This window comes from Pan troglodytes, chromosome 20 (assembly GCF_028858775.2).
Source record: "Pan troglodytes isolate AG18354 chromosome 20, NHGRI_mPanTro3-v2.0_pri, whole genome shotgun sequence".
NCBI lineage: Eukaryota > Metazoa > Chordata > Mammalia > Primates > Hominidae > Pan > Pan troglodytes.
Window position 1 is genome coordinate 38297470 of NC_072418.2, and position 27605 is coordinate 38325074.

Below are 27605 nucleotides of genomic sequence, written 5' to 3' on the forward strand. Positions count from 1 at the left end.
CCGGATTTGTCCTTTCCCTTCCTCCAGCGACCCCAGAATAGACCCCTCCCGTTTCTCCCCCTGCTGTCTCAGAGGCGCCCACTCACCCTAGACCTGCCTGCCCCATCCCCGTTCCCACCCTCCCCCACCACTATGCCCTCACCCCTGCCCCCCGTCGCCCTCAGCGATTCCCCCTCCTGCTCCCACCCCGGGCTCTGAAGCCAGGAAACCCAAGAGGAAATGACTGAGCCCGTCTGGGTCCCCGCCCGCTCGCGCTCCCCTGGCCACACCCTCCGCCTGGACGCAGCAGCCACCGCCGCGTCCCTCTCCCCACGAGGCTGCCGGCTTAGGACCCCCAGCTCCGACGTAAGTCCCTCTCGCGCGCCACCTCCATCCGCTGCCCCTCTGCCCACGGGCCGGACTCAGGTGGGTAGGGGTTTGACCCCTTCCGCTCCTCTCCGCCCCCCATCCACGCCCACATCTCTCTGCCTCCTCTCCTGGGCTACAGTGGGCCGCTCTGCCTCGCTCCCGCCCTCCTGCCTCAGTCTCCCCAGCTCTCTGTCACCCCCCTCGGACCAGTGCCTCTCAGGTCTCTCCAGCGCGCCATCCCTGCAAGGCGGCCCCTGACACCAACTCACTTTTTCCTCTGAGCGCGGGAGGCGTTACTCACTCTTCCTCCTTCCCCTCCTCGCCGACTCCTGGGCTCTGGGCCCCTGGGGGAGGGAAGAGGCCTCCTATCTACTCCTCTGCCCCAGTCCCCTCCTTGCGTCAGTCCCAGTGAGGGATAAGCGCCTGGCGGAAGGCGCAGGGAGGTGTTTCTCTGCTTCAGGAGTGCCCGCCGGCCCTTGCAGCTGCTGGAAGACCCATTTATCTGATGCTTCTTGTTTTCTTTGGGGACCTGCAGGGGAAGGAAGCAGGGTGACCGTTTGGTATCCCCACCTAAGACCCTCCCCTTTCCCCTGAGGCCAGCCGTCAGCCCCTGGCAGGGGGTCTTGGAAGCCAGAGGTGTTTGCTCAGGGCAGGGAAAGGGCTGCAGGATCCCCGGGGGCTGCCGGAGGTCGGTCTCACTGACATCATGGCTGACCCCAGCATCGCCTGGTCCCACAGATGTCGCCCTCTGGTCGCCTGTGTCTTCTCACCATCGTTGGCCTGATTCTCCCCACCAGAGGTAAGACCCATCTCTGGCCTCCACCCTGCCCCAGAGCCCCCAGCCAGGCCAGCCCCACGTGTGCTGCGGGGTGGGTGGTTGGCCCGTGTGAACGTTGTCCCGCTCCCGCTGAGCCGGCACCAGGAAGTGGGGATCCCTATGGCGGGGCGACGTTACACCCTCTTTGGACACCTCAGACCCGGGTGGCTGCTTCCAGTGAGTCTGGCCAGGGCCTGTCCTGCTGAGCATCCTCCAATTTCACCTCCAAGAAGAACTCACTGAGTTTGATTTGGCGGGGAGATTGGTGTCGGTTTTCTACTAAGCAGCCAGGAAACCTAGGCTCCCAGAGTCCCCAGGCATTACACAGTTAGGCAAAGCTGTTGAGCTGGGGTTAGTCCAAAGAGTTGGCAACATCTCAGCCTTGCCTGGAAAGTGTCTCCTGAAAGATGGGAACCACGGGGGGGTATTGATTGTCCTTTCTGCGTGGCAGGTGTGGTGTGTGTTAGCTCAGTTAGGCTTCGCCTCTGACAGTCAGTCACACCTGTTGTCTTGCCCATTTTACTGATGAGGAAACTGAGGCTCAGCAAAGGGAAGTGCCCTGTGTCAGAGGAGAATGGGTGGAGGAGCTGGGAAAACAACTGTCCTGCCTGCCCCCAGAACCCAGGGTGCACGCCCCACTGAAGGCGCCCTCATTTCTCCTTCATAAAATGATTTTCATATACTCGTTCAGTCATTTGACAAATATTTATTGAGCACCTACTATGTGCTAGATATTCTGTGCACTGGGGAAACAGCAGTGAATAAAACAAGAGGTCACACTCTAGTGGAGAGAGACAAGTTAGTAAATTATATCGTGTGCTAGGAGGTGATACGTGCTTGCAGAAAAGTAGAGGTAATGAGGATTGTTTAAACTGGGTAGTCAGGGAGGGCCTCACTGAGGAGGTGACATTTGGACCAACAAACACTTGGAGGAAATGAGGGAATGAGCTTTGCAGGTGTCTGGGGGCTGAGTGTTGTCTGGTGTGTTTTAAGAATAGCAGGCAGGTGGGGTGGCTGGGTTGGGATGAGAAGGGGCAGAGTGGGATGACGAGAGGACAGAGAAGTGATGGGACCAGATGGAGGAGGACTTACGGGCCACGTGAGGGCTTTGCTTTTATGTGGAGTGAAGTGCAGCCAGGGCAGGGCTCTGAACCAGGCGGGCCCCAACCTGACTCAGGTGGTCCCAGGCTCCCTCTGGCTGCAGGTTGGAACAGACTGTGGGGGCAGGGACAGGAGCAGGGAGCCCAACAAGGAGGCTGCTGGGATGTCCAGGCTGGAGGGTACAGAGGCAGGACCAGGATGGGGGCAGTGGAGTTATCCAGCACTGACCACATGGTAAGCCGTGTGGGAGACCCTTTCCCTGCTCTGTGTCATTTCACCCTATCTACAGCCCTGTGAAGTAGATTCAGTTATTATCCCTGCTTTGCAGATGAAGCAACTGAGGCTCAGAGAAAGGACTTCACTTGTTCCAGGTCACACAGCAAGAAAGTTGTTGGGGGCAGGATTTGAAACCAGGGCCCAGGCTGACCCTAGCACCTGGGCTCACTAGACTAAACTGACTTTCCCATCCCACAGGGATGGGTGGGGAGGGGGACTAGAAGAAGGGTTCCCATGCATTGGCATAGCTGAAAACACTTTCAGCATTATGGATTGATGCAGCCAAAGCTGAGTGATTCCACCAGCAGACAGGACCCCTAAGGTTTCACCAGGGAGGGGAGGGCGGGGGTGGTGAGAGGAGGGGGACCAGGCTCCCTCCTGACTTCTCATCCTTGATTCCCCAGGACAGACGTTGAAAGATACCACGTCCAGTTCTTCAGCAGACTCAACTATCATGGATATTCAGGTCCCGACACGAGCCCCAGGTGAGGAAAGGGACACATCTATCAAGATCCTGTCATTGCAAATAACAACAGCAACAAAAATCCCAAACTTGGACCAAACAAGGGAATTTATGGATTTATGTAACGAAAAAGTCCAGGTACAGACCTTCAGGCATGGCTTGATCTAGGTGCTCAAATGATGCTATCAGAACCTCTCTCCACCTCTTGGTTCTGTTTTCTCTGTGTTGGCTTCATTTTCAGGAAGAGTCTCCTCTCATGGGGCCAAGATGATCCCTTGAAGCCTGGGGCTCTCATCCTGTCTGCTAAGAATCCCAGCAAGAGAATTTCCTTTCCCCAGTCCAGCAAATGTCCCAGAACTGAGTTATCTTTGGCCAGGCTCAGGTCGTATCCCTGAGCTGGCCACTGTGGCCACAGGCATAGAAAGCTGATTGGCCAGGCCTGGGTTCCATGTCCAACCTCCACCAGGGCTGGTGTCAGCCCCGCTGAATAAAGTGGACCAAGAGTCAGGGAAGGATGGTCCCTAAAGGAAGTTCTGGGGGCTTTTATCAGAGCAGGTGCATTTGGGAAGCTGAGTTAAACATGTTTTTTTAGGCAGCACTTCTCAGAGTCTTGAGAAAGATAATTTGCAGCCAGCATCTCGAAGAAGGAGCTGTAGTGTGGCATCTGTGGGACGTAAGGTACCAAAGAAGGGGACATATTGGTAGCACATTTCAGCAGTTAGCAAATGGCTGGATTAATTAAGCCATTTCTATTACATTAAAGTTGAGTTGCTACGGGAATCTCTGGCATCTCCATCCATAGACCTTGCCCACTTCTTTTTCTCTCTCCTTTTCTCTCCCTGATCCCTTGTTTCTGGACTCCAGATGCAGTCTACACAGAACTCCAGCCCACCTCTCCGACCCCAACCTGGCCTGCTGATGGTGAGTAGCGCAGGGGCAGGGGGTGGGGACAGGACCAAGACAAACAAAGTTTCCCCTCTTCCTCTGACACTATAGGTCTTTGGTTGCCCATTTCAGTCCCTACTCCCAGCTCTGAATGCCCTGGTTTACTCTGGGTGGGGACAGCCAATTCCATTCAATTCTTTAGAAAAAGAAAACCAAAACGCTTTTGCAATTGTGAAATTAACATGCATATAGAAAAATACAAAACCCATAAATTTACAGTGTAATAACTTACTCTAAATTGAATCCCTATGTAACTACCAACCAGGTCAAGGAGCAGAACTTTGCAAACACCCCCAGAAAGTCTCTGTGTGCCAGTCCCATTTATTTCTTCCTTTCATCTCTTTTTTCTCTGATCCCTTTTTTGAATTTTTTGAACAATTTTTTGACGTTTTCTTGGAGTATAATTCAAAAAGTGCTCCCGGCCAGGCACAGTGGCTCATGCCTATAATCCCAGCACTTTGAGAGGCCAAGGTGGATGGATCACTTGAGCTCAGGAGTTCTAGACCAGCCTGGGCAACACAGTGAGACTCCATCTCTACAGAAAAATACAAAAATTAGCCGAGTGCGTTGGCGTGCTCCTGTAGCCCCGGCTACTCGAAAGGCTGAGGCAGGAGAATCACTTGAGCCCAGAGGCAGAGGTTGCAGTGAGCCAAGATCTTGCCACTGCACTCCAGCCTGGGCAACAGAGCGAAACCCTGTCTCAAAAAAAAAAAAAAAAAGTGCTCCCTGATTTTTTCAATCGATGTTTAAAGACACAGTAGTACATAAACACATTCTGCCTGGAAAGAATAAAACGATTGTAGGCAAAACTAAACCCCTTTGTCACCTCCCCTCCCCAATCCTCGTTCTCTCCCTCTGTCTCTGAGAGGTCCCCACTGTCAGCACTGGGGTAGGTCCCCAGTGATACCACATCCCATGTATATTACTTGGAGAAAATGCACTGACTGTGTGCTGTGTTTGTGTGAGCTTAAGGAGACCTTATGATTGTTCTGCAGCTTGCTTTGTTTCTTCGTGCAGTCGTATGTTTGGAAGTTCTTCTCACATCACTGCATAAGGACTTGTTTTGTTTTCTCTGCTGCCTGGTATTCCACAAGGCGCCTATATCACAGCTTATGGAGTCACACACTTCTTGATGAACATGTTGGCTGTTTCCAGCTTTTTCTGTCTACACACAGCACCACAATGAGCAACTCTGTCCCTTCCTCCTTGAGCAAACGCACTTGGAATATGTACTGACTATGTGCTGGTCATGGTTCGAAATATTTTGCGTATGTTAACTCATTCAACCTTCACGCAAACCCTAAGAGGCAGAAATTACCATTGTCCCCATTTTACAGACAAGGAAACAGAGGCTCTGAGTAACTGGTTCAAGGTCTCACAACAAGTCAGGGACGCAGCTGGAATCGAAGTCCAGGAATCTGGCACCAGAGCCTGTGCTTTTATCCAAGACAATACAGGGCAAAGGACATGCATGCTTAATGTTTTAAAATTTGCCCTCCTGCCGCCCAGGCACAGTGGCTCATGCCTGTCATCCCAGCACTTTTGGAGGCTGAGGTGGGTGAATCGCTTGAGCCCAGGAATTTGAGACCAGCCTGGACAACACAGCAAAACCTATTTTCTACAAAAAGTACAAAATGATTAGCTGGGCATGGTGGCATGTGCCTGTAGTCCCAGCTACCTGGGAGGCTAAGGCGGGAGAATCACTTGAGCCCAGGAGTTCAAGGCTACAGTGAGCTATGATTGCACCACTGCACTCCAGCTCAGGTGATAGAGTGAGACCCTGTCTCAAAAATAAATAAAAGTAAAAATAAAAGTTGCCCTCCCAAGTGACTGTACCCATTTCCTAACCCACCAGCAGTGTGCAGGAGTGTCCCCCTTCCCAACCCTACAGTGACACTTGGTATATTGACATTTTCAGGTTTTGCCAGCCTCTTAGGTTTTTTCTGAGATGGAGTTTTGCTCTTGTTGCCCAGGCCGCTGTGCAATGGCGCAATCTCGGCTCACCACAACCTCTGCCTCCCGGGTTCAAGCAATTCTCCTCCCTCAGCCTCCCGAGTAGCTGCGATTAGAGGCATGAGCGACTACGCCCAGCTAATTTTGTATTTTTAGTAGAGACAGGGTTTCTCCATGTTGGTCAGGCTGGTCTCGAACTCCCGACCTAAGGTAATCTGCCCGCCTCGGCCTCCCAAAGTGCTGGGAATACAGACATGAGCCACCGCGCCCGGCCCCAATTCTCTTTCCCCAGTGACTCTTTCTTATCCTTCCGTCCTTGCTCTCCTGACCTGAATAGAAACACCACAACCCCAGACCCAGACCCAGCGACTGGAAGGAACGGATGGGCCTCTAGTGACAGATCCAGAGACACACAAGAGCACCAAAGCAGGTATAGCATGGGACTGAGAGCAGCAGCCTACGATTTTTGTTTAATTCTCTATCTAGGTCAACATTTCCCTCAGTACGTTTCTCAGTGCCCCTGTTTGGGGAATTGTTAATACATTTTAAAAAAATGTTTTTGGTTTGTGGTCAAAGTTATTTGGGGAACCCTGAGTTAAAGTTAACCATGTTTCTTTGTGGCAGGACTTCTGAGAGTCTTGATTAAGCTAATTTTCAGCAAAGGATCCCCAAGGGGCAGCATGCAATATGCAGTGTTTCTCTAACTGATAGACTTTGGAACTTTCTTTCTGTCAGTTCCCCTTGGAGGGCTGGGGCTATAAAATGTGCCTGTGGATATTTCTTTTTTGTACATCTCCTTAATGTTAGAGCAGGAGCTTTTCAGTTGCAAAATATAGAAAATTCACCTTCAACACACACACACACACACACACACACACACACACACACGCACACACACAAGAATGGTTGGCTATATAAGTTCTGGAAAGTCCAGAAGTAGCCAACTTCAGGCATAGCTGGATCAAGGCGAGTAAGCACTGTCATGAGTGCTTTGTTCCCTCTCTTGGTTCTGTTGTCTTCATTCTCGACTAACTTCTCCCCTCTTGATGGCAGAGATGGTCCCATAGTTCTAACTTTAGGTCACATACGTGGTGGCTAGAGAACAAAATCTTTCCCATTATTTCTAGCCTGAGGCCTAGAATTGACTCTCATTGGTTCAGCTGGAGTCACATGTTCATGTCTGAACCAATGAGAGCCTGAGAAATGAGCTGCTCTCACTGGTCAGGCCTGAGTCTTGTGCCCCACCCTGGGGCTAGAGAAGAGGCTCAGCCAGCCATGCCTGAACCACATAGACCAAGAGTCAGGGAAGAGGGGGTTTTCCTTTGGACAAGTGAGTTAGCGTTACCAGAAGGTGTGGGAAAGGAGACTGAGCTGAGATAAGGCAACAGATCGCCTCTAATGCCTGCGTGATGATCCTTATTTGAGGGGCAGCCCCACACTGGAAAGTGTTGTAGCATAGGCCACTCCCAGAGAGACATGTACAGTTGTGCAGACTGGGCACTGAACAAGAGCACCACCTCTCGGGCCATGCCATTCCCTTTGTCGGTCTTTATAATTGTTCCAGTTTTCTAGTGATAGCAGCAAAGCATCTCATTCTTACAGAATTTATCTATTAAAACAATCCTACAATGGATGGAAATAAAGTGCTTTACAGAAGGGAACTTTTCTAGTTTGTACAAAAGTGCACCTGTAGGGGGTGGGGGATAGCAGCTGTGTCCACACTTATCAACTGATAAAGCATTCTCACATCACTGCATTAATTTACTGAGTCTTTGCTGACCTGAGTTGCTCTATGTATTGGTCCATGTTCCTGGATATATGTGACAGAAATTCATCAAGGACAAATGGCTGTCACTGCTGAGCCTCTGGGTTGCCTAGAGGCTGGGCATGAAAGCCCCCAGGCCTCTCTTCCTCCTCTATCTTTGCTTCTCTTCCACCTAGGAAGGAAATGGCTCATGTTATTTGAGGCTCCTAGCTCAAAACTTCCAGACTTCACCTAGGGTTTTAATCTGCTCAGGTTACGATAACAAAATACCACAGACTGGATGGCTTAAACAATAGGAATTCATTTCTCCCGGTTCTGGAGATGGGAAGTCCAAGATCAAGGTGCCAGAAGGGTTGGTGTCTGTCGAGGACTCCCCTTGGGTCACAGACAGCCATTCTCTTGCTCTGTCTTCACCATGTCCTCTCCATGTGTGGGTGGGCTTGTGAGCTTGAAAGCAAGCTCTCTGGTGTCTTCTTATAAGGGCACTAATCCCATCATGAGGGACCCACCCTCATGATCCTATCTAACCCTAATTACCTCCCAAAGGCCCTCGCTCCAAAATACCATCACATGGAATTTGGTGGGGTGGATAGAATTCAGTCTATAGTACCTAGCTGTCACTCAATATCCCTACTTGGGATTTCAAAGGTCTCAGGGAAGGACCAGACTGAGGTCACAAGCTTCCTTTTGTAGCCTGGGTTATAACTGGGGAAGGGAGGGCAATGTCTTCCCACAAAGAAAGGGAGAGCTGTTCCAGAAGGAGGAAGAGTGCTGAGCAGACACTAATAGCAATGGCTGACTTTTGCTGAGAGCTTATTCATGCTGGGCACTGTGCTAAGCTTCTGTGTATTCAGTCATTCGATGCTTGTGATCATCCTGTGTGGTGGGAACTGTCATTACTCCCATTTTACGGGAAAGGGAACTGAGGCCCAGAGAGGTTACTCAGCTTGCCCTAGGCAATACAGCCAAGAGTGGCAGAACCGGAATTTGAGTCCAGACTGTCTCACCCCAGGGTGCATGAGCACCACACACCAGTATGGCTGTCCTTCGCATTCCTGTGGTCTCTGCCGTGGATCTGGCTTATACTTTCCTCTGGGCAATGCATTCCCTGAATATCTTGTAATCCTTGGTTGCCAGTTCCTATTTAGGGTGTGGGGCACTGAGATAATTCCAGGGAACTTGGGTTTCACGAGGGAGCTTCTCTGTCTGCTGGCTTCTTGTTGAGGCCTCCGATGTGGTGTGGGGGCACTTCTCAGTGCTTGGGGGAGGCCTTTTCTTTGGAGGTACTGATTTTTTTCTTTTTTTTTTCAAGAGAAGAATCCTTTGGTATTTTCGGTCTGGGGGCAGAGGTGATATTCAGAATAGTTTTGTTGTTGTTGTTGTTTTTGAGACAGAGTCTTGCTCTGTTGCCCAGACTGGAGTGCAGTGGCGAAATCTTGGCTCACTGCAATCTCTACCTCCCGAGTTCAGGCAATTCTCCTGCCTCAGCCTCCCGAGTACCTGGGATTACAGGTGTGTGCCACCAGGCCCAGTTAATTTTTTTATTTTTAGTAGAGGCGGGGTTTCACCATGTTGGCCAGACTGGTCTTGAACTCTTGGCTTCAGGTGATCTGCCCGCCTCAGTCTCCCAAAGTGCTGGGGTTTACAGACATGAGCCACTGCACCCAGCCAATATTCAGAATGTTTTACAAGTTTCTCCAGACTATGTAGCTGGGTCAGAGTCCTTGGCAGGTGTTGCCCTTTCGTTCCTTTATCTCCTGGATTGTAGTGTGGGCCAGAAGGTCTTGGAGAGGGGTCTGGAGTCCCTCGGGGATTGAGCCAGATCAGATAGTCGTAACCGGGGCTATGTGCTTATTTCAGCATTTCAATGTCTGCCATTTCTTATTGCCTCTAGGTGTGGAGTAGGGGGGATGCCTGACCCTGCACACCAGCTGTGTAGATGTGGGAGAGGGGTTTCTTCCAGTTGCAGACTCTCAGTAATATCCCTTGTTTCTACCTCCATGGCTCACTCCTGCCCTCCACTGATCTGGCCACTCTCTCAGCTCATCCCACTGATGACACCACGACGCTCTCTGAGAGACCATCCCCAAGCACAGACGTCCAGACAGACCCCCAGACCCTCAAGCCATCTGGTCAGTAACTGCCTCCCCAGACTGGAAGCAGGCTATTTTCTGTTCACTGTGTATTTCCAGCACCTGGAATACAGCCCAGCACAGAATAGTTCTCAGTAAAGACGTGATGGGAAAGTAAATGACTTCAAGCCAGGCAGAGGGTGGGCACATGATAAATGTCTGAATAGATAAGTGAATGCATAAATTATTGCTGCATACAAACCACCTAAAAACTCAGTGGCTTAAAAGGATAGCCATTTATTTAGCTCTCATTTCTGCAATTTGGAAATCTAGGGTGTGCTCAGCTGGCTGGTTCTTCTGGTTTCAGCTGGACTTACTCATGCATCTGAGGTCAGTTGTGGGTCAGCAAGGACCTCCGTTTCTAGGGGCAATTTGATTCTTTCCCTGGTGATCTTATCCTCCACTTCCTGCCCAGTCAGCCCCCCAGTGAATGAATGGAAATGATATGCCCATGGGTCACATAGAGAGCCCATTCATCCATTCATTCAACAAATATTCACTGAGTACTTGTGTGCTAGGCTAGTTCTAGGGGACAGAGATAGAGTGGTGAACAAGCCAGAAAAAATCTCTGCCCTCATGGAACTACTATTCTAGTGGTAAGAGAAACACAACAAGAAATAATCATAATTATGTATCAGTTGATTTCAACTTGCTATCAAGAAAAGTAAAGTAGGGTTAGAGAGTGACTGGGGAGTACAGGTTGAGTATTCCTTATCCAAAATGCTTTGGACCAGGAGACTTTCAGATTTCAGATTTTAGAATATTTGCATTATACTTACCAGTTCAACTTTCCTGACCCAAAAATCTGAAGTCCAAAATGTTCCAGTGGGCATTTCCTTTCGATGTCATGTCAGACTGTTACCGGAAAGGGGTTCCGATCCAGACCCCAAGAAAGGGCTGTTGGATCTTGCACAAAAAAAGAATTCAGAGAGTCCATAGAGTTTATTTAGAAAGTAAAGGAATAAAGAATGGCTACTGTATAGGCAGAGCAGCCCCACAGGCTGCTGGTTGCCTGTTTTTATGGTTGTTTCTTGATTATATGCTAAACAAGGGGTGGATTATTCATGAGTTTTCTGGGAAAGGGGTGGGCAATTCCCAGAACTGAGGATTCCTCCCCTTTTTATACTGTATAGGGTAACTTCCTGACGTTGCCATGGCATTTGAAACTGTCATGGTGCTGGTAGGAGTGCCTTTTAGCATGCTAATGTATTATAACTAACGTATAATGAGCTGTGAGGATGACCAGAGGTCACTGTCATTGCCATCTTGGTTTTGGTGGGTTTTAACTGGCTTTTTACTGCAACCTGTTTTATCAGCAAGGCCTTTATGACCTGTATCTCGTGCCGACCTCCTATCTCATCCTGTGACTAACAATGTCTAACCTCTGGGGAATACAGCCCAGTAGGTCTCAGCCTTATTTTACCCTATTTGAGATGGAGTTGCTCTGGTTCAAACACCCCTGACATGACATCAAAAAGTGTCAGATTTGGGGACATTTTGGATTATGGATTTGGGGATTAGGGATAGTCAACCTGTATTTCATATACAAAACCAGGGAGGGCCCCACTGGGAAGGGAGTGAAGGAGGGAGCCATGCAGATGTCTAGGGAAAGTGTGTTCCAGGCAGAGGAAACAGCCAGTGCAAAGGCCCTGAGGTGAGAAGGTGTCTGCATGTTCAACAGCAGGGAGGCCAGTAGGGCTGGAGTGCAGGGAGTGAGGGGGATGGGAAGGAAATGAGATTAGAGGAATAATGGGAGCCAGATTGTGTGCCATGGTGAGGATTTTGGGTTTTGTTCTAAGGGTACCCAGGAGTCCCCCTTTCCTGACTTTGCCATTCACGTATTCACTTCACAAACCTTTGCTGAACCCTGACTTGCTCTTTGTCTGCCTCTCCAGGTTTTCATGAGGATGACCCCTTCTTCTATGGTAAGTTATCCACAGGAAGATGTGGGGGAAGGAAAGGTGAGGTCCATCTGACTCTATCCCTTCATTTTTCTCTCTGCAGATGAACACACCCTCCGGAAACGGGGGCTGTTGGTCGCAGCTGTGCTGTTCATCACAGGCATCATCATCCTCACCAGTGAGAACTGGGGTTGGGTGGGAAGGGCACCAAGACCAGGAGGGGGACTTATGACTGAGGGCTGGGTTCTCAAAGGTCCCTGGGCAATTTTGTTTTAAATGAGGTATCTATTAGCTGCATATCCATACAAACCACCACAGAATTCAGTGGTTTAAAATAATGACTATTTATTGAGCTCTCAATACCACAGTTTGGAAACATAGGCTGGGCTCAGCTGGGTGATTCTTCTGGTCTCAACTGGATTTACTCTTGCATCTGAGTTCAGTTGTGGGTCAGCAGGAAACTTTGTTTCTGGGGTGCCTTGGCTCTTTGCCACATCATCTTATCCTTCACTAAGCTAGCCTGGGCTTGTTTGCATGGTGGTGGCAGGGATCTAAGATAGAGTGAATGCATGCAGGCTCAGAACTGGCCATTATCACTTCTGCCTCATTCCATAGGTCAAAGCAAGTCATGAGGCTGGGTTTCATTCAAGGAAATAGACTCCACCTCTTGATGGGAAGACAGGCAAAGTCACATGGCAAAGGACATGGATACTGACAGGGAGGGGTAGAGACTAAGGGCCGTTTGGCAGTCAGCATACCACCCCAGCAGTCACAAGCCCACTGCACCCAGGCCTGGCAGGGAACAAGGGCTGAAAAAGGTTGTGTCAGGAGGAGATAACTGAGGATTAAATGCCTCATGGAACAACCCCACCCACTCAATCCAGCAAGAATAGAGGCTTGAAGCAGCCAGAGTAACTACTCTTTTAAGAGCTTAATGTTTCTGTAAAATCTTTTGGTACTCAAATGTTGACAGCTGTGTTGATCAGGGTCATGGCAGGTGGCAGAAGGACCTGCAAAGGATTAACTGGAGAAAGTTTAATAGAGTGATATCTCTGGAGGTACAGGCAGGGCAATGAGATGGTGCAGTGCCCTAGGACTAGCAAGGATGGGGACCTGTTATCCCCCAGCCTGAGGGACGAGAGGAGGCACTGGCTTTGCAGGAGGCCTGGTGAGAGATGGAACTGGAGGTGGGGCTGCTGGCAGGAGCTGTGGCCTCAGAAAGAGGGTTCCAGCCACTGCCTCACTTGTGAACAAACCAGGAGGGAGCAGGGGTGGTGGGGATCAGATACCTAAACCTCCCTCTCCTCCCACCCCGCTGTCTCCTGCCAATGCTTAACCAGAGGGCAAGGGGCCCAGGGCCCCATGCAGGGAAAGGAAGTTGTGGGGAAAGGCAGAATAACAAGCAGAGAAACTAATTTTTAAAAAAGGTTTTTAAAATGTTGTGGGTGAAATAAAACACGAGCTATCAGTTAATCTGTATAACCAATGCCAAGTTTCATTACCTCTCTTGTCCAACTTCCTCATCAAGAAAATGAGCATAGCCACATCTTTTTTTGCCTTAAGGGGAGAGGCAGAATTCTAACAATCATAAGACATGATTCCTGATGTGTGCGTGATCCCCACTGAATCTGAGAGTCAAGCACTGTTGCCTCGGTCATACAACATGTATGTGTTGATCCTGACTTTGCACCAGGCCCTATTCTCACCCCAGTGGCGAAGTTAAGGCTCAGAGAGTTAAGGAGTTTGCCTAAGGTCACACAGCACAGAAGAATCAGTAAATTCATTTGCTGGCGGGACACGGTGGCTCACTCCTGTAATCCCAGTACTTTGGGAAGCCAAGGTGGGAGGATGGCTTGAGCCCAGGGGTTCAAGACCAGCATGGGCAAAATAGCAAGACCCTGTCTCTACACAAATAATTTTTTTTACTTAAAAAAAAAAAAAAATCAATGAAGGATTGGACCCAGGTTTGTGTGAGAGCAGAGCCTGAACGTTAGCTCTGGGGCCATGTATTTTTCCAACAGCAAATATTTGTGGGCACCTAGTCTGTGCCAAACCTATGCTGGGTGATGCTGGGGGCATGGTGGTGACAAGCAGCCCTGGTCCCTGTCCTCAGGAGCTCACATCTGGTCGAAGATGATAAGCAAATAAATGCATGAATGAGTGGATACAGAGAAAGATATTTGCCAAATAAAGCAGAGTGACAGGGAAGAGAGGGGTGGGGAGAGAAGCCCTCCCTGGAGTGGTGAAATTGGAACTGATCCCTGATGATGAGATGAATCACCAGGTAGAGAGAGCAGCAAGTGCCAAGCCCTGGAGGCAGGAATGAGCTGCGCCCATTGCTATAGCAGCAGAGGAGGCAAAGTAGCCAGGACAGGGTAGGTTGGGGGAGAGGAGAAGACGAGGCCAGAGAGCTGAAGGGCTGGAGGAGGCAAGGGTGGCAGGTGTTTTCTAAAGTACCCTTGGCTTCTAAGTTCCCCCTCCCTCACTCTGGAGCAGCCACAGATAAGTCTCTGGAACCCATCTGTGTCCTCCTACCTCAAGGCCTTTGCGCTGCTGTTCCCTCTGCCTGTAACACCCTTCCTCCAGGTGTCTCCCTTACCTCCTTCAGACCTTTGTTCAAATGTCACCTCCTTGGCAGGCCACAGTGGTTCACGTATGTAATCCCAGGACTTTGGGAGGCTGAGGCAGGTGGATCCCTTGAGGCCAGGAGTTCAAGACCAGCTTGGCCAACATGGTGAAACCCTGTCTCTACTAAAAATACAAAAATTAGCTGGGCTTGGTGGCACATGCCTGTCATCCCAGCTACTTGGGAGGCTGAGGCGGGAGAATCGCTTGAATCCAGGAGGTGGAGGTTGCAGTGAGCTGAGATTGTGCCACTGCATTCCAGCCTGGGTGACACAGCAAAACTCTGTCTCAAAAAAAAAAAAAAAAGTAACCTCCTCATTGAAGCCCCAGTAGCCATCCCTGTGAGGATGAGCCCAGCTCCTGGGCCTCCATGCCTCCTTCCTGGCCTTATTTCCCTTTGTAGGACTTAACACCCTCCCACTTAGCACCTTCATACATTTGATTTTGTAATTTTTCTTCTTGTTGGTCTTTCCCCATAGAAAGACAACTGTGCCGGGGCAGGGATTTTTTTCTCTGTCCTCAACTGTGTTCTTAGTGCCTGAATGAATGAATAAGTGAGATACAAAATAATGGGAGTTTCCAAACGGCTCTTCTGTGAGCCTGTGTGGGAACGGCCTCTCGCAGGGCCCCAGCACTGGCTGTTCTCGGTGTGTTTCTCCATCATTTGTTTATGGAGTTGCCTTTGAGTTTCCCGAGGGGCAGGGTTGATCAACCTGGTTCCCCAGCCCCACAACACACGATAAGAATCAATATCACTCTAGCTCGTGACTGAACCATTTCCTTCACCCACAGGTGGCAAGTGCAGGCAGCTGTCCCGGTTATGCCGGAATCATTGCAGGTGAGTCCATCAGAAACAGGAGCCAACAACCCGCTGGGCACCCGAAGACCAAGCCCCCTGCCAGCTCACCGTGCCCAGCCTCCTGCATCCCCTCGAAGAGCCTGGCCAGAGAGGGAAGACACAGATGATGAAGCTGGAGCCAGGGCTGCCGGTCCAAGTCTCCTACCTCCCCCAACCCTGCCTGCCCCTGAAGGCTACCTGGCGCCTTGGGGGCTGTCCCTCAAGTTATCTCCTCTGTTAAGACAAAAAGTAAAGCACTGTGGTCTTTGCCCCAGGATCTCTGATCATTTGGGACAGGGGAGTGGAAAGAGGAGGCAGGGGCTGCCTCAGGGCCCTCAAGGAATAAAGCAAAGGCCGGACGTTGTGGCCCATACCTATAACCCCAGCACTTTGGGAGGCTAAGGCGGGAGGATCACTTGAGGCCAGTAGTTCAAGACTAGTCTGGGCAACATAGTGAGACCTTGACTCTACAAAAAATAAAAATATTAGCTGGGCATGGTGGTGCGTGCCTAGAGTCCCAGCTACTCAGGAGGCTGAGGCAGGAGAACTGCTTGAGCCCAGGAGGTCGAGACTGTAGTGAGCTGTGATTGCACCACTATATTCCTGCCTGGGTGACAGAGTAAGATCCTGTTTCTAAAAAAGAAAAATGTAACAAGCCAAGGCAGGGAATAAAGTTAGGGAAGCCAGTCTAGTGTGTGGCAGACAGGATGGCGGTGGGCAGGTGCAGGTGAGTCTGTGTGCTGGGTGACTGGCCAGAGAGAGAGCCAGGGCTGGCTTCTGCCTGCAGTCAGTTTGAGAACACTGGCATGGTCCCCATAGGGGAGCAGGTACCCAGTGTCAGCTCACCCCTAACATTTTTAAGGGTTTGGAGGTCCCAGGTCACAGGGATCCCCTCTCCTTCCTACTTCTAGTCCCTTCCCACACCGGGAGGGGCCTTGCACACATGAGTGTGGATGCCACAGCCTGCACCTCCAAGCTCTATCCACAGCCCCCAATACACAAATGGCCACCCTCCGGGGCACTTCTTGGCTTAGGAATGTGTCCACCAAGAAGGCCCTGCAGGCCCCAGCATGGGCCCAGAGCAATTTGAGAGAGGAATTCAGGGGTCCTAGGGATCTAGAACATGGTCAAGAAGAGCATAGGTGCTGGTGGGCACTTCCTGAAGGCCCTTGGGCTCGACCAGATTAGGCCAGAGCAGGTCCCTTGAAGTGCAGGACTTAGACCAGAGCTCTACTCAGGCTTAAGGGTCGTGCCAAAATCAAGAGACAAGGTCCTGGTCACAGGGCTTACATAACAGTGTTTCACAACTTCAGGTCATAGCCCATTCATGGGTTACTAAATCAGTTTAGTGGGCTCTGAGTAGCATAAGAAAAAAGAGAGAAAGAAAGAATAATTTTTAAAAGACATTAGTACATCACTAATAAATGTAAGATTGTATATATATAATATACATAGCATGTCATATACATCATATGCAATATAATTATATAATGTATAGAATATGACAATTATAACATATAATTGTTAATGCATCACTATAAATGTTATTACTGCATCACTAATCTCAAATATGACTGTATATATAATATGTAGCATGTTATATACATTATATATGTATGCATATCTTCATTATAATATGTATATTATACACATACAGGGGGATACTAAAATTATTTCATTATTTGCACCTACCACATAAAGCAGAACAGATGTCTAACTGATCAGGAGGGGATGTCATCTAGATATGAGTATACATTTACATATACAATGGATTATGTCTTTTTTTTTCTTTTTTTTTTTTTTTAGATGGACTCTTGCTCTGTCACCCAAGCTGGACTGCAGTGGAGTGATCTCAGCTCACTGCAACCTCTGCTTCCCAGGTTCAAGCGATTCTCCTGCCTCAGCCTCCCAAGCAGCTGAGATCACAGGTGCCCGCCACCACGGCTGGCTAATTTTTGTATTTTTAGTAGAGATGGGGTTTCGCCATGTCGGCCAGGCTTGTCTCGAACTCCTGACTTCAGGTGATCCGCCCGCCTCAGCCTCCCAAAGTGCTGGGATTACAGGTGTGAGCCACCATGCCCAGCCTGATTATATATATCTTAAGTTGAATAATTTGAAAATGTCAATATTCAAATGTGTTTGACCTATAAAACTAGCAATGTCATATGGCTCAACCTAACAGTATACATGATAGTGTGATATGAAATGCATTTCATACTGCAGGTTGCTTTTTGAAAACGTTGAGAAGCACTGGGCAGTGGGGGACATAGGTTGTGGCAGGGAAGATAAATTTCCGGTTAGAACAGGAAATGCTGGCAGCTACGTTTGCCCGCTGGCTGGGTGGTGGCCACACCAGTGTGTGCAAGATGTTTCTAGTACGATAGTTCTCAAACTTCAATCATCACATATTCCCAACTTATGACATATTTTCACCCCATCTGTACTATTATTCTCTCTTTTAAAAGATCAACTCCCTTTTTAGTTTAAACATATTTATTTTAAAAGCTACAATCATATATGGAAAATCAGTACTGCTTGATATAGATAGAAGATAGCTATAAAGATAAATCCAAGGCCAGGCGCAGTGGCTTACGCCTGTAATCTCAGCACTTTGGGAGGGAGACCAAGGTGGGTAGATTACTTGGGATCAGGAGTAAGAGACCAGCCTGGCCAAGATGGTGAAACCCGGTCTCTACTATATAAAAATACAAAAATTAGCTGGGCGTGGTGTCGCACGCCTGTAGTCCCAGCTACCCAGGAAGCTGAAGCACAAAAATTGCTTGAACTCAGGAGGCAGAGGCTGCAGTTAGCTGAGATCGTGTCACTGCACTCCAGCCTGGGTGACAGAGTGAGACTCTGTCAAATAAATAAATAAATCCAGTGAAAAGAAATGAAGATGTTATGTTGCATTCTAGCTGGGTCTGGAGTTTCTGTTATGTTGCAGAGGGCTGTGAACCAGAGGCCTGGGTCTGTGGTGTTGGAGGGAGACCCTCAAATATCAGGGAGGTGATCTTCACACTGCTGCCCAAAGAAACTGCAGGGTTTGGGAGTTTCTTTGGAACTCTCAGCTCTGACTGTGAGTCTCACTTCTGACACCAGCTGCGGGTTTGAGGGTTCCCGAGGGTTTGACAATTCACTACAAGGACTCACGGAACTCACTGAATGCTCTCAGACTCACAGTTACGGTTTATTATAGTGAAAGGAAACAGATGAAAGCCAGCCGAGGACAGAGACACATGCGGAAGCATCCAGGAATGTCCCAAGTGCAAAGCTTCCAGCTGTCTCCTCCCAGCACTGTCTTCTGCGGGCACCCATGTGGGACAGTACACACAGAGTGTTGCCAATCAGGGAAACCCACTCAAGCCTTGGCGTCCAGAGTTTTTACTGGGGCTCAGTCACATAGACGTAATTGACCACATGTGTGGCCGACATTAGTTTCCAGCCCCTCCAGGGGTGGAGCTGATACTGTGTGGCCCACATTCCTCAATGGAAATCACACTGTTAGAAATGATCTGGTGTGGCCCTAGGTCCCTATGTAAATAGAGACACTCTTATCAGGCAGAACATTCCAAGGGCTTAGAGATTACCTTCCAACAGCAAGGCCAGAAGTCAGCCCTTTGGGGTAAAATTAATTCCTTACTATAGAGACTTTCTCCCTCATCTCATTTGATGGATTAAGAGATATTCAAGGCCGGGCACTGTGGCTCATGCCTGTAATCCCAGCACTTTGGGAGGCTGAGGCAGGTGGATGACCTGAGGTCAGGAGTTCGAGACCAGCATGGCCAACATGGTGAAACCCCATCTCTTCTAAAAATACAAAAATTAGCCAAGCGTGGTGGTGCATGCCTGTAGTCCAGCTACTCAGGAGGCTGAGGCAGGATAATCGCTTGAACCCAAGAGGTGGAGCTTTCAGTGAGCCGAGATCACACCACTGCACTCCAGCCTGGGTGACAGAGTGAGACTCCATCTCAAAAACAAACAAACAAAAAATAAGAGATATTCAAAGGTGATTTACTTTCTGACCATGTGACTCAACATGATTTTACCTTGTTTGGGGCCTAAAGCCATGTCGTGTGCTACCACGTCAGTTCAGGAGAATACCTGACAACTTCCTTGCGCAGAATAGAGGCAGTACTAACTCAAGGGGGGATGAGTGGGGTTGGCCCTCGGTGTTCTCTCGCCACTCATTCTATCTTCCATGGGGTAGGGATGAAAATGCTAATACTATGTTTCCCAGATGCGCTCAAAGATGTGGTTTTGGGTGTGGATTCAGCTGTGCGAATTAGAGGCCCTCACAGAAGACTTGGAAGACCAAAAGAGACCATCTTTCTGTGCCATTTGCTGTTTGCTGTGAGCTCATAGGATGGTGAAAGTGTTGAGTTTTTTTGGCTGTACCATTCCAGTGTCCAGTCACTAGCCTCGTAGGTACTAAAAGTCAGTTATGCTCATAAAAGAATATCTAAATTGGCCAGGCGTGGTGGCTTATGCTTGTATTCTCAGTACTTTGGCAGGCCAAGGCAGGCGGATCACCTGAGGTCAGGAGTTTGAGACCAGCCAGGCCAACATGGCAAAACTCCATCTCTGCTAAAATACAAAAATTAGCCAGGCGTGGTGTAGTCCCAGCTGCTCAGGAGGCTGAGGCAGGAGAATCGCTTGACCCTGGGAGGCGGAGGTTTCAGTGAGCAGAGATTGCGCCATTGTACTCCAGCCTGGGCAACAGAGAGAGACTCCATTTTGAAAGAAAGAAAGAGAGAGAGAGAAAGAGAGAAAGAAGAAAGAAAGGAAGGAAGGAAGGAAGGTAGGAAGGAAGGAAGGAAGGAAGGAAAAGGGAAATCTAAATGGCCAATAAGCACATGAAAAGATGTTCAATATCAACAGTCATCAGTAAAAATGAAAATCACAATGAGATACCACCACACACCCACTAGGATGGCTAAAATTAAAAAGACAGACACTTCCAAGTGGGAAGAGGATGTGGAACAAGTGGAATTTCCATTCGTAGCTGGACCAGAAAGTGATACAATCACTTTAGAAAACTGGCAGTTTCTAGGCCGGGCACGGTGGCTCACACCTGTAATCCCAGCACTTTGGGAGGCTGAAGACCATCAGAGATCAGGAGTTCGAGACCAGCCTGGCCAACATGGTGAAGCCCCGTCTCTACTAAAAATACAAAAATTAGCTGGATGTGGTGGCGGGTGCTTGTAATCCCAGCTACCAGGGGGGGGCTGAGGCAGGAGAATCACTTGAACCCAGGAGACAGAGGTTGCAGTGAGCCGAGATCAGACCACTGTACTCCAGCCTAGGCAACAGAACGAGACTCGGTCTCAAAAAAAAAAAAGAAAAGAAAACTGGCAGTTTCTTAAAAAGGTAAATGTGCACTTAACCTATGAACCAGCTATTCAACTCTTAAGTATTTATCCAAGAGAAATCAAACCACATGTCCACACAAAGACCCACACACAAATGTTTACAGCAATATCTGTAATAGTAAAAAGACTAGAAACAACCCCAATGTCCATCAGCACAAGTGAGTGGACTACAAACTGTGGAAGGAAGAAAGACTGAGCTACACAACACATGAATGAATCTCAAAAGCATTGTCCTGAGTGAAAGAAACCACACACGAAAGAGCACAGACTGTGTAACTCCATTTATATGAAGTTCTGAAATATGCAAAACTGATTAACAGTGATAAAAATCAGAAGAGTAGTGGCCTCTACTATGTCAGCAGGAGGTGGGGAGAGACTGCAAAGGGGCATGAAAGAACTTTCTGGAAGGATTGAAATGTTCTGTGCCCTGATGACAGTGGTGCAGATTACATGTCCATATATTGATCAGAATGATCAAATTGTACGTTTAAGTTTTGAGGGCTGGGTGCAGTGGCTCATGCCTGTAATCCCAACACTTTGAGAGGCCAAGGCAGGTGGATCACTTGAGGTTGGAGTTCGAGACCAGCCTGGCCAACATGGTGAAACCCCGTATCTACTAAAAATACAAAAATTAGCCAGGCATGGTGGTGCATGCCTGTAATCCCAGCTCCTCAGAAGGCTGAAGCAGGAGAATCGCCTGAACGTGGGAGGCGGAGGTTGCAGTGAGCCGAAATCGCGCCACTGGACTCCAGCCTGGGTGATGGAGAAAGACCCTGTCTCAAAGGAAAAAAAAAAAAAAGATTTGTACACTTTACTATGTGTAAGTGATATTTGGATGTGTGAACCCTCCAAATCTCATATTGAAATGTGATCCCCGATGATGGAGGGGGGCCTGGTGGGAGGTGATTGGGTCATGGGGGTTGATCCCTCATGAATGGCTTGGTGTCCTCCCCATGGTCATGCGTGAGTTCTTGCCCTCTTAGCTCACGTGACAGCTGGTTGCTTAAAGAGCCTGGCACCTCCCCCTCTCTCTGTCTTACTCCTGCTCTTGCCATGGGACACGCCTGCTATCCCTTCACTTCCTGCTATGAGTAAAAGATTCCTGAGGTCTCTTCACCAAAAGCCAAGCAGATGCTGGTGCTGTGCTTGTACAGCCTGAAGAACCATGAGCCAAAGAATTCTCTTTTCCTTATAAATTACTGTCTCAAGTATTCTTTTATGGCAATGCAAAATGAACTAACACAGTAAGTTATAACTCAATACAAAACAAGAACATTGAAAACAAATAGGCAGTTCTGTCCTGGGTGGTGATGATTTTCTGATCCCTGGATCTCAGACAGAGCAGCCAGATGCTGAAGCTGATGTGTACAATGGGGCCTCCTGATTGGGGTGGAGGGAGAAGCTCCTTGGGCAAGTCAGTCTGCTCATGTTGTGGAATCATTTGCAGTCTTCGCTTAGAGCGCACTCCACCAGCCTTTCCAAAGAGCTTGTCAACCTCTAATTCCTTATGCCAAGCCAGACCAATTTTGCTTAAAATTGACAGTCACAAATAATCTCAAAATCTCGTGGCTTACAACAAAGGTTTGTTTCTCGCTCTCACTACATGTCCCTCACGGTTCAGCTAGGAGCTAGGATGGGACCCAAGATGATGGGGAAGCCTGGGCTGGGCGCAGTGGCTCACACCTGTAATCCCAGCACTTTGGGAGGCCGAGGCAGGCAGATCTCTTGATCTCAGGAGTTTGTGACCAACCTGGCCAATATGGTGAAACCTTGTCTCTACAAAAAATACAAAAATTAGGCCAAGTGCAGTGGCTTACACCTGTAATCCCAGCACTTTGGGAGGCCAAGGCAGGCGGATTACCTGAGGTCAGGAGTTTGAGACCAGCCTGGCCAACATGTCAAAACCCCATCTCTACTAAAAATAGAAAGATTAGCCAGGCATGGCGGTGCATGCCTGTAATCCCAGCTACTCAGGAGGCTGAGGCAGGAGAATCACTTGAACCTGAGAGGTGGAGGTTGCAGTGAGCCGAGATCAAGCCACTGCACTCCAGCCTGGGTGACAGAGTGACAGAGTGACACTCTGTCTCAAAAAATAAATAAAAATAAGCTGGGCATGGTGGCTTGCGCCTGTGGTCCCAGCTATTTGAGGGGTGAGGTGGGGGGATCGCTTGAGCCCAAGAGATGGAGGTTGCAGTGAGCTGAGATCACGCCACTGCACTCCAGAGTGAGACCCTGTCTAAAAAAAAAGAAAAGAAAAGAAATGTTTCTGGTTATCATAGCAGGCAGAAGGCAGAACAAGGAACAAGGTGAGACACACACTGGCTCTTATAGCCTCTGTCAGGAAGGGACACACCTCATTTCTGCTCACATTATCATTATCGAAAGCAAATCACATGGGCACATTTGAGTTCAACAGCACAGAAAATTACAGTCTTCTTATAGGAAGGTATATTAATCCGTTTTCATGCTGCTGATAAAGACATACCCGAGATTGGGCAACTTACAAAAGAAAGAACTTTATTGGATTTACAGTTCCACGTGGCTGGGGAGGCTTCAATCATGGCAGAAGATGAAAGGCACGCCTCACATGGTGGCAGACAAGAGAAGAGAGCTTGTGCAGGGAAACTCCCCTTTTTAAAACCCTCAGACCTCATGAGACTCATTCACCATCACAAGACCAGCAAGAGAAAGACCTGCCCTTATTATTCAACCACCTTCCACTGGGCCCCTCCCACAATATGTGAAAATTCAAGATAAGATTTGGGTAGGGGCACAGCCAAACCACATCAGAAGGGAACTGGGTATTGATGGGCAGTAATATTGTTTACTACAAAGGACATTTATTATCTCACATAGCAAGAGTTCTAGAGGCAGAAACTGTATTCAGCTTCAGGAGACAGCCAGAAACAACAATGACTTAAACAGGTTATTTATTCCTCTCTCACATAGCAGAACTCTGAAGTACATAGTGCAAGGCTGGGAAAGAGGATCCCTAATATCATAAGGGACCGGGCTTGCTGCTCTGCCACCCTAAGCATGTGGCCTGAAGCCTCAAGATCACAAAATAGCTGCAGAAGCCTCAGCCATCATGCCACATTCCAGGAAAAAAATCAAGAAGGGGAAAAAAAAGTGGGAAAGGAAAGGCACCACTAGGTGATTCAGCTCCTTTTAAAGAGACTTCCCAAGACTCCCTCCCAAAGATTTCTACTTCCTTCGGATTGCTACCTCTAATTGCAAAGGACACAGAAATGTGGTCTTTTAGCTGAGTCCGTGACACCCCAAATACCATCAAGGAAAATAATTGCCCTCAGGAATTTGTTGATTAGGATGCTGAGAAGGATGGGGAGCTGCCACCAAGTCAGGAGATGGAGCCTCAAGTCATTTTTACTCCAATGTAAAAGGAAAAGATAACTGTTAAGACTGGGGGTTGGCCAGGCACAGTGGCTCACACCTGTAATCTCAACACTTTGGGAGGCCAAGGCAGGTGGATCACCTGAGGTCAGGAGTTCGAAACCAGCCTGGCCAACAGGGTGAAATCCCATCTCTACTAAAAATACAAAAATTAGCCAGGCATGTGACACATGCCTGTAATCCCAGCTACTCGGGAGGCTGAGGCAGGAGAATCACTTGAACCTAGGAGGCGGAGGTTGCAGTGAGCCAAGATTGCACCATTGCACTCCAGCCTGGGTGACAAAAGTGAGACGTCATCTCAAAAAAAAAAAGACTGGTCGTTTTTGAAACTTCCAGAGGACAGCAGCACTGATTCTCAGACTTGATAGAGACTTCCAGACATCACTTCAACAGCGCCTCCAATGCTCTCAAAGAGTTTTTCATCTGCTACCCAATCCCTTTCTGGCAAAAGACATCTTTTTCTGTGGCATCATGGTCTGAAGTGAAGCCTCCTCCTCCTCCACCCTTACATCAGGGGAGATATCTTGCCAGGAGCTAATGGAGTGGATGTTGTAATTCAGCTAGCCTCCTGAGTACAATTCTGTCAAGGTTCTTGTTTTGAAATTGAGGCCAGATCACATTAACTGGAAGGAATCTGCCTTTTCTCATCTGACACTAGATTGTGCTTTTCTTGGGGGTGTTGAGGATGACCTCCAATGATTGCTTCAGTAAAGTCTGTTGGCTTCTCAAGAAGTTATTGAGTCAAGGACTCCAGCTGCTGATGGTGGGAGGTTAAACAGGGTTTGAAACATCGCCTGAGGTGGCTTTGTAATGTGTCACCTTGGCCAGGTTAAACTACACTTCCCAGAATCTTTTTCCCTAGATGCCTGTGTTTTCTGGTTAGGGTGAACCACAAGAGACATTCTTGTTGGGGATTTGCTGGGTAGATGTGAAGCCGCGGACATTTCGCAGCTTATACCAGTTGTCACTTATCAGACAGCTCTTCTCATTGGCATAAGGCAGCAACCAGGGCTGCAACTGTTTCACCTTCCGCTGGATCCTCCTTCAGCTTCCCCAGTTGTTGGGCCAGACATGTGTGCTCAGCCCCGTGATGAAGGACCATGACTCTAGCAAGACACCCACAGCACCAAGGTCATAGACAACAAGAATTAGCATGGGGCTGGGAGCAGTGGCTCATGCCTGTAATTCCAGCACTCTGGGAGGCCGAGGCGGGTGGATCACTTGAGGTCAGGAGTTCGAGACCAGCCTGGTCAACATGGTGAAACCCCATCTTTACTAAAAATACAAAAATTACCCAGGCATGATGTTGCATGCCTGCAATCCCAGCTACTCGGGGGGCTGAGGCAAGAGAATCTCTTCAACCTGGGAAGCAGAGGTTGCAGTGAGCGGAGATCACACCACTGCACTCCAGCCTGGTCGACCGAGTGAAACTCTGTCTCAAAAAGAAAAGAAAAAAAGAAAGAAAGAAAGAAAAAAAAGAAGAGAAAAGAAAAAGAAAAAGAATTAACATGGGGTTCAGTCCATCCTTGTGGACTCCAGCTTGTGCTTGTGGGTTCTAACTAGTTCTGTGCTCTCCCCAATCTTACCTCAATCTTCCCTTCCTGACTTCCTGCACCTGTGGGTTTCAAGTTCCAGCATCAAGACAACAGCCCTACAAAGAGAGCTTCACTAGCAACTACAATTGTTGAAGGTCAAATTCATGTAGCAAACTGTGTATGTGTACGCCCACATATGTATTAAAGGTTCAGCTTTGCTGATACAGAATTTGGTACTAAGAGTGGTTCCAGAAGACCAGAATCTTAACAATGAGATCTGGTTTTTCTTTCTCTTTTTTTTTTTTTTTTTTTGAGACGGAGTCTCACTCTGTTGCCCAGGCTGGAGTGCGGTGGCATGATCTTGGCTTTCTGCAAGTTCCGCCTCCCGGGTTCACGCCATTCTCCTGCCTCAGCCTCCCCAGAAGCTGGGACTACAGGCGCCTGCCACCACGCCCAGCTAATTTTTTTGTACTTTTAGTAGAGACGGGGTTTCACCGTATTAGCCAAGATGGTCTCAGTCTCTTGACCTCGTGATCCACCTGCCTCGGCCTTCCAAAGTGCTGGGATTACAGGCGTGAGCCACCACGCCTGGCCGAGATCTGGTTTTTCTAGAATTGGTTCTCTAATTAAATTGAAAGCCATTAATGACCTTGTTTTCAGTGATGAAGGGTACACTGATAGGTCATAGCATGGAGTGGCAAGGCAGTCACTCAGACCATCACCAGTAGCTTCCTATATTAGGTTTCTATAGAAGGGAAGGATCTGGGTGACTGAGTATTTGCTTCCACAGAACAGTTTAGTGAAAATAAGAAGTGTAATGGGGTTGGCTCATTGCTGCTGACTGTGCTGGAAAACTTGGAGCTGAGGTGGAATGATGGCACTCAGAACTTTACCTTCCCAGCTCTGGTTCTGTATAAGGGACTTGAAAGCTTCTGTGAGTGGTGGCCCTGAAAGAAACTGGTATTTCCCATAGTGATAGGGCTGAGATTTCTGAAAACCAAAGCTAAAGTCTAATCCAACAAAAGTTGAACTTCTAACCTCACAGGGTCTTTTTTGTTAAAGTTAGGGCTTTGATTGGGGAGGAATGGGATCCTGAAAATTGGGATGGAGACATATGAGCAGATTCCAGTGAAGCTGAGGACTTTAAGACCCCTAAATTCTGCCAAATCTCTTTGCCTGCAGAGGCAGCCCTTTCACTCTTGCCTGCAGAAGTGAGTCTCCTCTTCCCTGAAGAAATTGTAATGGCCTTCCATAAGGCAAGGCATCTATGCTCCTCAGGACCTATTCCTATCACTTCTTACTTCTAAGACCTATGACTAGACTCAAGGCTCAAGAGAATGTGAAAGGTGAGGTATAAAATGTGACCCATGAGGGGGTGCAATACACACCCAAATAATTGCCAATTTATATCAACAGAGAACTGGGGAATATGTGCAGAAATGGATCTTAAGGGTGTGGAATCAAGGTGGAAGACAATATAGTTGGATCAAGTCAAATGTATTTACATTGGCCCACCGAGCAGAGATGTAATGTTTGAGCTTGAGGGGCTAGGAATGGTTCTGACAGTTTGCTTGGTTGGCTGATTGATATATGGACCCGTACCTGGGCCTATAATAGGTTGAAAATGCCAGAATTTCCTTGGGTGTACTAAAGAGCATGAATCAGCATATTTTTTTTTTCTGTAAAAAGCCATAGAGTAAATGTTTTAGGTTTTACAGGCCAGTCTCAGTTTTTCACTCTTCAGCTCTCCCATTGTAGCAATAAAGCCATCAAGAACAATTTGTAAGTAACTGAGCATGGCTGTGCTTCAATATAAGTTTATTTATAAACACTGAAATTTGAATTTGTATCATTTTCATGTGTCACAGATATTATTTTTCTTTCGATTTTATTTCAACTAAAAAAATGTAAAAACCAATTCTATTTTGTGGGCCACACGAAAACAGCCCAGGAATTAGATTTGACCCATGGACTGTCATTTGACGATTCCTGCTGTAGTGAAAGGTGGCCAAAGGCTCAGGGAGATTGGAATGCTGGAGTGGCTTTATCATGTAAGATGTACTCATCTATACACATTGACAGTGCCAAGGGGACACGACTTTCATCCTAGCTATCAGAAATAAATT

The 27605-nt window shown here is 48.3% G+C and overlaps 1 protein-coding gene across 4 annotated transcripts; it reads left to right on the forward strand.

The window, feature by feature from the left end:
* Window positions 1-81: 81 nt before the first annotated feature.
* On the forward strand, window positions 82-15434 carry FXYD5 (FXYD domain containing ion transport regulator 5). Of its 4 annotated transcripts, none has more exons than XM_016935661.3 (9): window positions 82-345; window positions 1087-1147; window positions 2947-3027; window positions 3870-3926; window positions 6241-6333; window positions 9711-9800; window positions 11696-11725; window positions 11805-11879; window positions 15119-15434. In XM_016935661.3, the coding sequence occupies exons 1-9, from the start codon at window positions 220-222 to the stop codon at window positions 15166-15168; spliced, it is 663 nt and encodes a 220-aa protein (XP_016791150.1). In that variant the 5' UTR covers window positions 82-219; the 3' UTR covers window positions 15169-15434. The 4 variants fall into 4 exon arrangements, with proteins under 4 accessions (XP_016791150.1, XP_054529266.1, XP_016791148.1 ...); XM_016935660.3 differs by having other exon boundaries at window positions 254-405; XM_054673291.1 differs by lacking the exon at window positions 15119-15434 and having other exon boundaries at window positions 185-345; window positions 11805-11992.
* The last annotated feature ends 12171 nt before the right edge of the window (window positions 15435-27605 follow it).